At 43.1% G+C, this 13,646-nt stretch overlaps 1 protein-coding gene across 1 annotated transcript in view; it reads right to left on the bottom strand.

Annotated features, from left to right (window-relative positions):
* Positions 1–10,955: 10,955 nt before the first annotated feature.
* LOC129854347 (CBY1-interacting BAR domain-containing protein 2-like) overlaps positions 10,956–13,646 on the bottom strand; it is a 3,922-nt gene continuing 1,231 nt past the window's right edge. Inside the window, exons 3-9 of the mRNA XM_055921288.1 lie at positions 13,175–13,243; positions 12,762–12,863; positions 12,475–12,480; positions 12,176–12,280; positions 11,940–12,053; positions 11,603–11,734; positions 10,956–11,426 (exon numbers count right to left, since the gene is read on the bottom strand). Of these exons, the coding sequence (XP_055777263.1) occupies positions 11,280–11,426; positions 11,603–11,734; positions 11,940–12,053; positions 12,176–12,280; positions 12,475–12,480; positions 12,762–12,863; positions 13,175–13,243 (675 nt within the window). The 3' untranslated portion in view covers positions 10,956–11,279. The remainder of the gene's footprint in view (positions 11,427–11,602; positions 11,735–11,939; positions 12,054–12,175; positions 12,281–12,474; positions 12,481–12,761; positions 12,864–13,174; positions 13,244–13,646) is intronic.

Here is a 13,646-nt window from a genome sequence, read left to right as displayed (position 1 = left end):
CACACACACACACACACACACACACACACACACACACACACACACACACACACACAGATGGATATAAGGAGTGACGGCAGTCAAACCGAATCATTCTCACACGCTCTCTCCGTCTGGTCTCGTCATCCCTCCTTCTCTGCATCGCGCCTCTCTCTTGGTAATTGTGATCAGTTGTGCTACTTCTCAGCCTCTGACATCGCATTTAATTATTCTCCTTCCTTGGTAACTTTTTTAGAATACCCCAAAGTGTTTACAGTAAACCTCTGCCAACAGCAGTTTACCACAGTTATTCAAGGTGCAAGAGGTGACTAACTCTCCTGAGTTTCATTGCTGCCGGATGTGAACAAGCACACTGTTTATTTATGAATGTCAGCTAAGCAATACGTAGAATGGTGCTGAAAGTAATTGTATATTCATATAATTTTACTGTAAAGGCAAGTGGCAAGTGTATCACGAGGAGTGAGTCAGAGCTGTATTATGTATGCATAGTCACATCACCCCTACCTACATGTACAGATTACCTCAACTAACCTGTACCCCTGCACACTGACTCAGTACCGGTGCCCCTGTATATAGCCTGGCTATTGTTTTTTTTATTGTGTTACTTTTTATTATTACTTTTTTATTTTAGTCTACTTGGTAAATATTTTCATCTTCTTGATCTGCACTGTTGGTTAAGGGCTTGTAAGTAAGTATTTCACGGTAAAGTCTACACTTGTATTCGGCGCATGTGGCAAATAAAGTTTGATTTGATTTGATTTATTTGTGGAGTGGGAGTGTCTGCCTGCCCTCTGTGTGGCGCTCCATTATTGTCCCCCCCCCCCCCCCCCACACACACACACACACACACACACACACACACACACACACACACACACACACACACACACACACACACACACACACACACACACACACACACACACACACACACACACACACACACTTATTCAGTGAAGAGGGGAGAACACATGCCTCCTGTTCCCATTGTACTCTAAGCCTTTAGTGATTCCAGGCATCCTCCCCTCATCAGGATTCAATTCCAGTACTCTATTTATGGAAAGACCCAGTTCTGAAGCCAGTGAAAACTCCCCTGTAATGAGAACAACAAGACATGAGGAAGCAGGTTTGTCATTGCAATCATTAAAGGTTTCTCAACTTGTGGCCATTTAGATGTTTGTAATCTGAAGTAATAATGGTCCATGTGGGAATCAAACTCACAACTCTGGTGTTGTCAACACCACATTCACAGGTAAAAAGGACAGGATGTCCATTAGTGTGAAATTCAGGGTCAGTGTTATGAGATGGAAATGAATTGGTTTCATACCAGATGAAAGGAAATGGTTTCATAACAGAGGAAAGGAAATGGTTTCATACCAGAGGAAAGGAAATGGTTCCATACCAGAGGAAAGGAAATGGTTCCATACCAGAGGAAAGGAAATGGTTCCATACCAGAGGAAAGGAAATGGTTCCATACCAGAGGAAATGAAATGGTTCCTTACCAGAGGAAAGGAAATGGTTTCATACCAGAGGAAAGGAAATGGTTCCATACCAGAGGAAAGGAAATGGTTTCATACCAGAGGAAAGGAAATGGTTTCATACCAGAGGAAAGGAAATGGTTTCATACCAGAAGAAAGGAAATGGTTTCATACCAGAGGAAATGCCTTGTGTGATTTGTGTGTGTCAGTAATACTCTCTCATTCAAGCAATAACAAAGAGACGCAATTCTACTAATAGAATGCAAACACTTGCAAAGTCAGTACACGTAACAATCATATTAGGTCTGTGGTATGGCTATGAATCATTATGTCTTCTACTGGGGTCAGAGTTCGCTTGGCACTGTGTATAGACAGTTAACTATGTAGACTGTTGTCGTGGAGAACTGGATTAGAGCAGTAGACATTGTGGTAGCATGACTTTACCACGACTTGGTATTCCTCCTGTCTCGACCAACAATCACGCACGTATGGACGCACACACACACACACACACACACACACACACACACACACACACACACACACACACACACACACACACACACACACACACACACACACACACACACACACACACACATATGTTGTAACGATGTGCAAATAGTTAAAGTACTAAAGGGAAAATAAATAAACATAAATATGGATTTTATTTACAATGGTGTTTGTTCTTCACTGGTTGCATTTTCTTATGGCAACATGTCACAAATATTGCTGCTGTGATGGCACACTGTGGTATTTCACCCAGTAGATATGGGATTTGATCAAAATTGGGTTTGTTTTCAAATTCTTTGTGGCTCTGTGTAATCTGAGGGAAATATGTGTCTCTAATATTGTCATACATTTGGAAGGAGGTTAGGAAGTGCAGCTCAGTTTCCACCTCATTTTGTGGGCAGTGTGCACATAGCCTGTCTTCTCTTGAAAGCCAGGTCTGACTACGGCGACGTTTCTCAATAGCAAGGCTATGCTCACTGAGTCTGTTTTCTCATGATTTGGTTGGGTCTAATTATGTTGCTGTCCTGGGGCTCTGTGGGGTCTGTTTTTGTTTGTGAACAGAGCCCCAGGACCAGCTTGCTTAGGGGACTCTTCTCCAGGTTCAACTCTCTGTAGGTTATGGCTTTGTTATGGAAGGTTTGGGAATCGCTTCCTTTTAGGTGAATGTATAATTTAACGTCTCTTTTCTGGATTTTGATCATTATTGGGAATCGGCCTAATTCTGCTCCGCATATATTATTTGTTGTTTTACGTTGTACACGGAGGATACCTTTGCGGAATTTTGCATGCAGTCTCAATTTGGTGTTTGTACCATTTTGTGAATTCTTGGTTGTTGAGCGCAACCCAGACCTCACAACCATAAAGGACAATGGGTTTTATAACTGATTTAAGTATTTTTAGGCAGATCCTAATTGGTATGTCAAATTTTGTGTTCCTTTTGATGGCATAGAAGGCCCTTCTTGTCTTGTTTCTCAGATCGTTCACATCTTTGTGGAAGTTACCTGTGGCGCTGATGTTTAGGCCGAGGTACAGTATGTATAGTTTTTTGTGTGCTCTAGGGCAACGGTGTCTAGATGGAATTTGTATTTGTGGTCCTGTCAACTGGACCTTTTTTGGAAAACCATTATTTTTGTCTTACTGAGATTTACTGTCAGGGCCCAGGTCTGACAGAATCTGTGCAGAAGATCTAGGTGCTGCTGTAGGCCCTCCTTGGTCAGGGACAGAAGCACCAGATCATCAGCAAATTGTAGACATTTGACTTTAGATTCTAGTAGGGTGAGGCCGGGTGCTGCAGACTGTTCTATTGCCCTCGCCAATTTTTTGAAATACAGGTTGAAGAGGGTGGGGCTTAAGCTGCAACCATGTCTCACCCCACGGCCCTCCGGAAAGAAATGTGTCCTTTTTTTCCCCCAACACCACTTTCCATCAATTTGTATAGCAGACCCTCATGCCAAATTGATTCAAAAGCTTTTTTGAAGTCAACAAAGCATGTGGACATTGCCTTTGTTTTGGTTTGTTTGTCAATTAGGGTGTGCAGGGTGAATATGTGGTCTGTCCTACGGTAATTTGGTAAAAAGACAATTTTGCAGTTATTGGGGTCAAATTTGTGTCCACTTTTGTAGATTGGGGTTATCAGTCCTTGGTTCCAAATATTGCGGAAGATGCCAGGTCTGAGGATGAAGTTAAAGAGTTTATGTATAGCCAATTGGAATTTGTGGTCTGTATATTATATAATTTCATGTAGGATACCATCAACACCACAGGCCTTTTTGGGTTGGAAGGTTGTATTTTGTCCTGTAGTTCATTCAATGTCATTGGAGAATCCAGTGGGTTCTGGTAGTCTTTAATAGCTGATTCTAAGATTTGTAATTGATCATGTGTATATTTTGCTGTTTGTTCTTTGTTATAGATCTCTTTCTCTCTCTGTCTCTCTCTCTCTCGCTCTCACTCTCTCTTTGTCTTTGTCTTTCCATTTCTCTCTCTCTCTCTCTCTCTCTCTCTCTCTCTCTCTCTCTCTCTCTCTCTCTCGCTCTCTCTTTGTCTTTCCATTTCTCTCTCTCTCTCTCTCTCTCTCTCTCTCTCTCTCTCTCTCTCTCTCTCTCTCTCTCTCTCTCTCTCTCTCTCTCTCTCTCTCTCTCTCTCTCTCTCTCTCTCTCTCTCTCTCTCTCTCTCTCTCTCTCTTCCTATCCCTCAGTGTTGGTAGAACTCTCCAATGCGACTGTGTCTCCAGACATCAGCAGACGTTGTAAATAACTGGGCCTGGCACACTGCACTGGAGGAACAGTGCTGGAGTCACACTCATAAATAATGAATTGATCCAGACTATTCTCACATCCTCCTGGTCCTTCCAGACACACGTACGCCTGGTACGTAGTTGAGTGCACTTATACACGTACTGACCTCTTCCGTATTGAGTGAGTCACTGGTACTTCCTGCTTTAGTTTTTGCTTGTAAGCAGGAATCAGGAGGATATAATTATCGTCAGATTTGCCAAATGGAGGACGGGGGAGAGCTTTGTATGCGTCTCTGTGTGTGGAGTAAAGGTGGGCTAGGTTTTTTGACCCCACTGGTTGCACATGTGACATCCTGGTAGAAATTAGGTTAAACTAATTTTGCTTGCAAGTTTGCCTGCTGTAAAATCCCCGGCCAATAGGAGCGCCACTTCTGGATGAGCTTCAAATGGCCACCCAGACTATTTACATTACCCCCTTTGATTTGATTGATTTAATTTGAAAGTGTACAACAACAACAGTTCATCATCATGTGTTTCGATGTGTTTCTCTGACTCCTCAGTTGCTGTGCTTTGATGAAATGTCACTAAGGTCAAGGCATAGGTGTGTGTTGGTGTGAAGGTGAGACAGTGTGACCATGTTTGTCTGAGTGTGTGAGTATGACAGATCACACAGATAACCTTGCTCTCCCTCTCTGTGCTGATGTTGCAGACTAGGCATTGGGCTCTGGGGTGTTCCAGTTCTCGGCAGTTCTCTGCTTGCTGTGTTGGCGTTGCCTGCTGTATTCTGCATACTGTAACAGAGCACACCATCTGGCCTGACGCTATACGTCTCCTGTGGTGTTTGTGTGTGTGCGCACGTGAGTGTGCGTGTGAGTCTGAGACGTCTGCTTCAGTCTAGATCTTGTTGATGACATAATCTCCAGTGCCCCCCCCCCCCCATCTTCTGTCTGGGGCATGAGTCGTGAGTGACTCAGCAAAACGTGACTGCTGTCACCACGGACACTCATATCTTTATTCCCTCCTCCATCTTGATGCTCATGAAATTATTCATCATGCGCTGATCACTAACAGTGTGTGAAGAACATGGAAAGTACTTGGTGTGACTTAGCGTGTGAGAATGTTTGATGGTGCGCACGTGTGTGTACTTGTGTATGCATGCATTTCATTGTGTGTGTTTGTGTGCTTGCATGTGTTATTGGTATCACTCCTATGCTGGAAGGCAGTGATCTGTGAGACCCATGTTGCCTTGAGGTCCAGAGCACTCAGAACAGTTCTCATGAAAGAGTAATGAAACAGCTACCAGCTCTCACAGTCTCACGTAAGAGTTAGACGGTCATCGTTGTTTCACAAATCTAACATTACGAAGTTATTCCAAACGTCAACTTTGCATTCAAACTTGCAACCTTTGGAATCAGAGGCAGATGCTAACGCCCATCCCCCATCCCCGTTCATAACGCCCTAGCAAACCCGAAACCTACTTGAAGGTAACAGCGCTCACTGTTGCCCCTAGTGACAGGTTTCAACATCATCTCCCGACGTCCTCAGACATGGATGGTGAATACTGACTTGGCTGCAGATCAGATGGTCAACCTGATGCCATCTGTTCAGGTAAAGGATTTAATCTATTAAAAGGGAAAGAGCGACTCATTGGTCTGAGACTCTCTGTTGCTTTAGGTGCGTGTGAATACAAGTCTGTGTCAGTATGAAACGTATGTCAATGTGAGTGTGTGTTCCTGCACGTGTGTGTCACAGTATTCTCCAGGGTTAACATGCTGATGTTGACTCTCTGCTGCCCTCTCCTGGTACAATATGTTCATTCACAATCCACTCTGTTCACTGGGGTTCAATGTGAATGGCTAGTAGATGTTGTTTACCCGATTCAAAGAAAAACCAAATATACAGTATTAGAGTGGCAAGCAACTTAAACTTCTTTCTTTTTAATGTGTCAAATGTCATTCGGATGTAGATCCTGTCCTTCTAAGGTCCCTGTGATGACTTCAGTGGAGGACAACTCATAATAATGGCTGTAATGGAGCAAATGGAATGGCATCAAATATATAAAAAACGTATTTGATACCATTTAACCTATTCTGCTCCAGCCATTACCACGAGCCCGTCCTCCCCAATTAAAGTGCCGCCAACCTCCTGTGGATGACTCTTGAAGAATGTTAGCCTGAGAATGCTAGCTTATTAGGTCTCTCTTTATGTAGTGTTGTGTCTCTCTTGTTGTGATGTGTGTTTTGTCCTATATCTATATTGTTTTTAATTTTTTCAATCCCAGACCCCCGTCCCCGCAGGAGGCCTTTTGCCTTTTGGTAGGCCGTCATTGTAAATAAGAATTTGTTCTTAACTGACTTGCCTAGTTAAATAAAGGTTAAATAAAAAAAATGTCACCATTGTTCCTACAGTGCCTTCAGAAAGTATTCATACCCCTTGACTTATTCAACATTTTGTTATGTTAAAGCCTGAATTCAAGATGGATTACATAAATGTTTTTGTCACCCATCTACAGCCCATAAAGACAAAGTGAAAACATGTTTTTAGAAATGTTTGCACATTTATTTAAAATTGAAATACATAAATATCTCATTTAGATAAGTATTCACTCCCCTGAGTCAATACATGTTAGAATCACCTTTAGCAGCGACTACAGCTGTGAGTCTTTCTGGGTAAGTCTCTAAGAGCTTTCCACACTTGGTTTCTGCAATATTTGCATATTATTATTTCCAACATTCTTCAAGCTCTGTCAAATTGGTTGTCAATCATTGCTAGACAACCATTTCAAGTCTTGACATAGATTTGTCTTGACAGTAGATTTAAGTCGAAATTGGAACTCGGACACTCAAGAACATTCACGGTCTTCTTGGTAAGCAACTCCAGTGTAGATTTGGCCTTGTGTTTTGGATTATTGTTCTGAATTCATCTCCCAGTGTCTGGTGGAAAATGGACTGAACCAGGTTTCCCTCTAGGATTTAGCCTTTGCTTAGCGCCATTCTGTTTCATTTTCATCCTGAAAAACTTCCTAGTCCTTTACGATTACAAGACTACAGCCACCACTATGCTTGAAAATATGGAGAGTGGTACTCAGTAATGTGTTGTATTAGATTTGCCCCAAACATAACACAAAAAGCTTTGCCACATTTTTTTGCAGTATTACTTTAGTGTCTTTTTGCAAACTAGATGCATGTTTTGGAATATGTTTCATTCTGTACAGCCTTCCTTCTTTTCACTGTCAATTAGGTTAGTATTGTGGAGTAGCTGCAATGTTGTTGATCCATCCTTAGTTTTCTCCTATCACAGCCATTAAACTCTGTAACTGTTTCATGATGAAATCCCTGTCACTAACGTCGTCAGGGAAATGACCGGACCAAGGTGCAGCATGGTGAGCGTACATATTCTTTTAATGTTATAAATGTCGCCAACAAAACAAGAAACAACAAAAACAAACGTGAAGCTTACTAGGGCTATACAGGCCACTAACACAGACAACTACCCACAAAATACAAAGGAAAAAAGGCTGCCTAAGTGTGATTCCCAATCAGAGACAATGATAGACAGCTGTCCCTGATTGAGAACCATACCCGGCCAAAACATAGAATGCCCACCCCAAATCACACCCTGACCTAACCAAATAGAGAAATTAAACGGCTCTCTAAGGTCAGGGTGTGACAATCCCTCAGCGGTTCCCTTCCTCTCGCAACTTTAGGAGGGACGCCTGTATCTTTGTAGTGACTTTTGTTTTTTTACCCATCTACCAATAGGTTCCCTTCTTTGCGAGGCATTGGAAAACCTCCCTGGTCTTTGTGGTTCAATCTGTGTTTGAAATTCACTGCTCGACTGCGGGACCTTACAGATATGTGTGGGTTACAGAGATGAGGTAGTCATTCAAAAATCATGTTAAACACTATTATTGCACACAGAGTGAGTCCATGCAACGTATTCTGGGAATTGCTATGCACATTTTTACTCCTGAACTTATTTAGGCTTGCCATAACAAAGGGGTTGAATACTTACTAACTCAAGACATTTCAGCTTAAAATGTTTAAATAATTTATAAAAATTGCAAAAAACATAATTCCACTTTGACATTATCAGGTATTGTGCAGGCCAGTGACCCCAAACAAATCTACATTTGATCCATTTTAAATTCAGAATGTAACACAACAAAATGTGGAAAAAGTGAAGGGGTGTGAATACTTTCTGAAGGCACTGTATGTCACACCAGTGTGGCAATGTACCTTGGGTCTCAGATGCTTAAGCAGTCAGTGGATTGGAGAACATTATAGCCAGGAATGTGTGCCTGAGGGCGGGAGAGGAGCAGGCGAGAGCCCTGGTCTCTTGGGCTTAGTCATCACTGCCACCAAATGTCTTCTCCGAACGTCTTTTTCCCCCACCCTTCTCAACTCTCTCTCTCCTCTCTCTCTCTCTCCCTGCCTACTGTGGCTCCATTTCCTCTCTGTTCTCTTCAAACTTAACAAGTCTTGTGGGGCAGGGCTGTGAATGGTGGTGACATCACCATAGAGATAGGTTTATGTCCCTGAACACATCACACATCCAACTTCATACTTACTGTACAACACCTGAGCTGCCAGATCACTAGGACTCTGAGGTTTCCCTGGTCAGTTTCCCCGGTCAGTTTCCCTGGTATATGAGTACTTCTCAAGCATACTATAAAACCCATTTCTGTATTTATTTTTGGTAAACCTTTTGATGCTCATTTGTCCTTGATTGAGCAGCAATGAACAGTAGGACATGATGACCATAATAGCAATACTGCAGAGACACTTACCTGCTAGAGGTCAGAGATATGATGATTAGTCCTCTGATATTCACAGTACATGGAGAGATCACACAGACGTCCACAGGTCAGGTGTCTTTTACAATCAGAGCACTGCTGTCTCTCCCTCTCACTGTGGGGACTGAACCCAGGAGGTCCCCAGATGCATCTCCAATAGCAACAGCCACAGTGGTGTCACATCTTTGATACCAATACACATACACACTCATGTCATACATGAACGGTCACGCACACGCGAACACACACAGATAATCTCCCTCTCTCGCTCTTTCTCTCACTCTTTCGCTAAATGCATGACACTGTTGCTATGGAAACCTCCTCCATATCTATGAATCTATATTCAGTAAGAGGGTCAATGGAGGGTCATGCTGGCAGCTTAGCTTTCATACTATCTGGTTATGTAATGCCCGTCACCTCTCCATCATAAGGAGCAGATGGGATACAGCCTGGGCATTTTAAATAGCACATGCAATGCTACACTTTTAGCCAGTGAGTATTATGTGCATGGTATTACTTATATGCATAGCCTTATCAAATTCACAAAATACAAAATGTAGTTCCTAGAACCTTATATGTGAGCTAGAAGTACTTGGGAATGGTCTTTGGCTAGAGATGAATGCTGAGCTTCTGGTTTTGGCCCCGGTGTCTTTATGGGGATACAGGATGGCTATAGCGTGGTCTGTGTGCTGTGTTATTTCAGCTGGCCTGCCCTAGGGAGGGAACAGACAGATCAGCCAGGAGGATATCTCTGTAATCACACCCAGCACCTGAGCCCAGAGGCTAAGACTGGCAGACAGGGGGCTCCAGATATATCATGGTGCAGAGAGTGACAGAACACCACAGCCTTGGTCTAGCTCTTTGCAGAGGACCACTGATCTTAGAACAGTGAGTGTTAATGGTGGTAAATGCAGATCTTTGATGTTTACGAATGTTACATCTGATAGCTGTTCTGCGGTATAGCAGAGTACTGTCAGTGGCAGTACTAATTGTAATTGCTGTGACAGCATCACTATGTACTTGATAAGTGGCGAGTATGCTGTGACCAGTAGAAGCAGATGCAATATTGCAACAGTGGCATCAATGTGCTTCATGATGCCAATTTCCTCCAAAGAATATGATAGAGTGTGTGTATCTCAGAGTGATGCCCAAGATGCACAAAGCTCACGAGGAGGTGCAGGTGATGCCTCTGCCCTGTCCTCATGTGTTTGTGTTTGAGTATAGTGTACAATGGACTGCATCAATTATTCTGGGGGGGTAAGGGGAGGTTTCACCCTGAGCTCATTGCCCGGCATGCTGCTCTGTCACACTGTTGTGAAACAGAGACTCTGAGTTACATCTGCAAATGGAAACACCATGTCTTCTCCCCCACTCCCTGTTTGACCCTTCAGCTTACAGTGAATAACCTCAACATCACCAAACAGCTGCTCTTTCACAACTGCAGCTCTCTAAACGTAGTTTCACCATCTTCCTGATTCCACAGGCAAACTACCCAGGCGACATTGATATCTCAAGAATTCATGTCTCTTATCCAACCAACCAAGCCCAATGATTGGTTGCTTCCAACTGTATTCACCCCCCAACAGTTTATCAAGCGTATAACTCCTGTGAGAGTCAATCTCAGTCAGCACAGACGTAAATGAACCAGGGCCATGCTTTATGACAAACTCAACAGCCTGAACACAACAGAATGCCTGAGTGTGATAAAGAAACCCATTGGTGAAAGCCCAACAGTGTTATCCTATCTAGCATGTCAGTGGTTTAGCTGCAGGGTGCACAGCAGTAATCCTTCATTGGGCTTGCAGAGTGTGATCCCACCGCCAAGCTGTTATTGCATTCATCTGAGAAAACAATATTGTTCACAGTCAATGGAAGTCAGTAGGTTATTACCAATGAGCTCATTTCCATGGAAACAAGATGATGATGAGAGTTCTCATTCAGGTTTAATGCAAATGGGTCAATTTATTTCATATGTCTACATTTATATCTAGGAATAGAATGTATTCTTCCCTTTCCCTTTCTAACACAACGGAAATAACAACCATTACTGAACATGGATGTGTTTTTCATTATAAAATGTGAACACATTATCACTCCTCAGTTATACCTCAGATATGGATGATTACAAATGATTGCAGTCTGTCTTGAGTGCCAAATGCCTCCATTGACAAAGCATTACTTGCAGAACAATTTACTGCAAACCCTGTATAGGAACATGTCTGCACAGTCATCAACAGATCTATTGTGTACCCCCAATCTATCAGTTCTTCTGTCTGAGTATTTGGGTGTATTGAGAGGCGTAGGATTGCCTGCTCTGCTGAGCCTCTATCTCTGACTCATACTCCTCCTCTTCATCCTCCTCCTCCTCCTCTACAACCCTCTGGCGCTGTAGGATGCTGCTACGGGACTGTGAACAGGAGATGGGTTAAAGACTTGGAACAGTCTTGTAAAGGAAACTAAATATACCTGTCTGTACAGGACAGTAATGACTGTTAACTTTATCAGTGTATGTTTCTCTCTTTCATTCATTATTGTGGGGGTCTATGTTTTTGTCTGTAATGCTAGCAGCAGATGCAATCTTACCTTCTTGGCTGATTCAGCAGTGTGTTTGAGGCTGGATCCCAGGGGGGGACTAGGCTGGTGGGCCATAGAGGAGGGCAGCAGGGTCTGGTTGTCCAGAGGGCCGTCAGACACCCTGATCCTCCCAGTGAACAGCTGTAGAGACCGGGGAGATGATCAGCCCTGTAGCTCCATAACTGGAACTCTCACCTCTCAGTCATGCTGTCCAGGTTCTGGAAGGTGTGTGTGTGTGCGTGTGTGTGTGTGTGTGTGTGTGTTTAACCTCCAGGTCCTTGTCTATGTCCATGCTGTCCAGGTTCTGGAAGGTGTGTGTGTGTGCGCGCGTGTGTGTGTGTTTAACCTCCAGGTCCTTGTCTATGTCCATGCTGTCCAGGTTCTGGAAGGTGTGTGTGTAGACCTCAAGAGCCTTGGCATGGAACACCATCTCCACTGTGATGAAGTCTGTGAAGATCCTCTGGAAGAAGACCTAGTATTATTGTCACTGTAAGAGGATGGACATGCCTGGGGATGGCTGGAACACGTGCGAGTGAGTGTGTGTGTGTTGTGTTCATATGTGTGTTGTGGTTTAAGACCAACCTTGATGTCCTCCAGTTTCTGTCTCTGGAAGTCACTGATGGTCTCCTCCAGTTGTCTGGTGCTGCGGTGAGCATCGTTGGTCGCCTTCTGAGCATTCACCTCTGCCTGAAAGTCAAACAGCAAAGGAATACTACAACTGTACTAGAAACTTGAAAGAGAGATGATTATTTATGACAGCTACCAAAACCTCTGGTGGTCCACCACATAACAAGATCTCATCAATGGTCAGATATCTGCATCGCTGCAGTGTTGAAGGTGTTGTTGATGTGACAGGGGAGGTTCCAGAGAAATCATGTTACCTGTGACTGAAAACATTGGATAAGGTATTGAAGCATGACTAGAACAGAACATCTACGTTTCTAAAACATCTCAGAGACCAGCTTAGCTGATCTGAACCTGTCACTTAAAGTACCACTCACAGAGTAAATATGGCTGACAAACAATCGTTTGTCACAGGCAATACGTCATATTTTTCAATTCTGTGTCTTGACATAAGGATTGTTGACGTAAATACTATAATCATGCTGGAATTCTGCCACTCTTGTCGAGTTATATGTAGATATGAATAGACTGGAATAAAGGATACAATTCTTTGTCTATCAGAGGGATTCTTCTGTTGGAGTTTCTCCAGTTTCTGCAGCTCTTTCAGCGCTCTGTCCCGATCAGCATTGAACCTCTTCAGATCCGCCTGTATGTCAGAGATATGACCAGTCCATGAAGCTTCAAACACACTGGCTCAGAAGAGACTGCCTATTCATTCACTGCCATTGTTCTGCCATGAGAGGCTGTGAAGAGTGTGTGAAGTGACAATGAGACAGAGAGCGAGAAAGAGACAAAGGTAGTGTGTGTGTGTGTGTGTGTGTGTGTGTGTGTGTGTGTGTGTGTGTGTGTGCGCGTGCGTGTGTGCGTGTGTGCGTGCGTGCATGAGGGATCTGTATTTTGTCTGGTAATTACTGTATGAAATCTACAGTGTGTTCGTTTCCATGTGTGAGGACTTACTCTCTTGTTTTCAACAATATCTCCGTAGGCTTTGAGGGGAGTGACGACTTTGCTCTCCAGCCTCTCTACCTGTTAGGGGTAGACACAGTAAACAGACTTTCATCTTCAAAACAACAGTATTTTAAGGTGTGAGAAACAAATTGTTGTGTTTTTGATGGGTAAAAACAGCTCGAAACCAACACTGTCTTTGCACACTATATACAGTATTGTAGTATTCCTTTGGCACTTAAGACTGAGTAACACCCATAATGCCTTTATTTATTTATTATGATGTTTCGTTAACCATTACACTAACCTATGATGCACCATGGCCACCCACATCCTCTACCACTAATACCAGTGGCGGGGAAGCTACTCTAAAGCTGCCCTGAAGAAAATCTAGTTTACTGACCTAATGTTTCTTTGACAAAGTAGTTCACTACATCCAAACTACTTGTTATAAATTATCATAAATAAACCTGAAATGTCATAG

Source organism: Salvelinus fontinalis, chromosome 4, assembly GCF_029448725.1.
Source record: "Salvelinus fontinalis isolate EN_2023a chromosome 4, ASM2944872v1, whole genome shotgun sequence".
Lineage (NCBI taxonomy): Eukaryota > Metazoa > Chordata > Actinopteri > Salmoniformes > Salmonidae > Salvelinus > Salvelinus fontinalis.
Note: the sequence above shows the minus strand (reverse complement) of the source record. Positions and strands in the feature narration are given on the sequence as shown.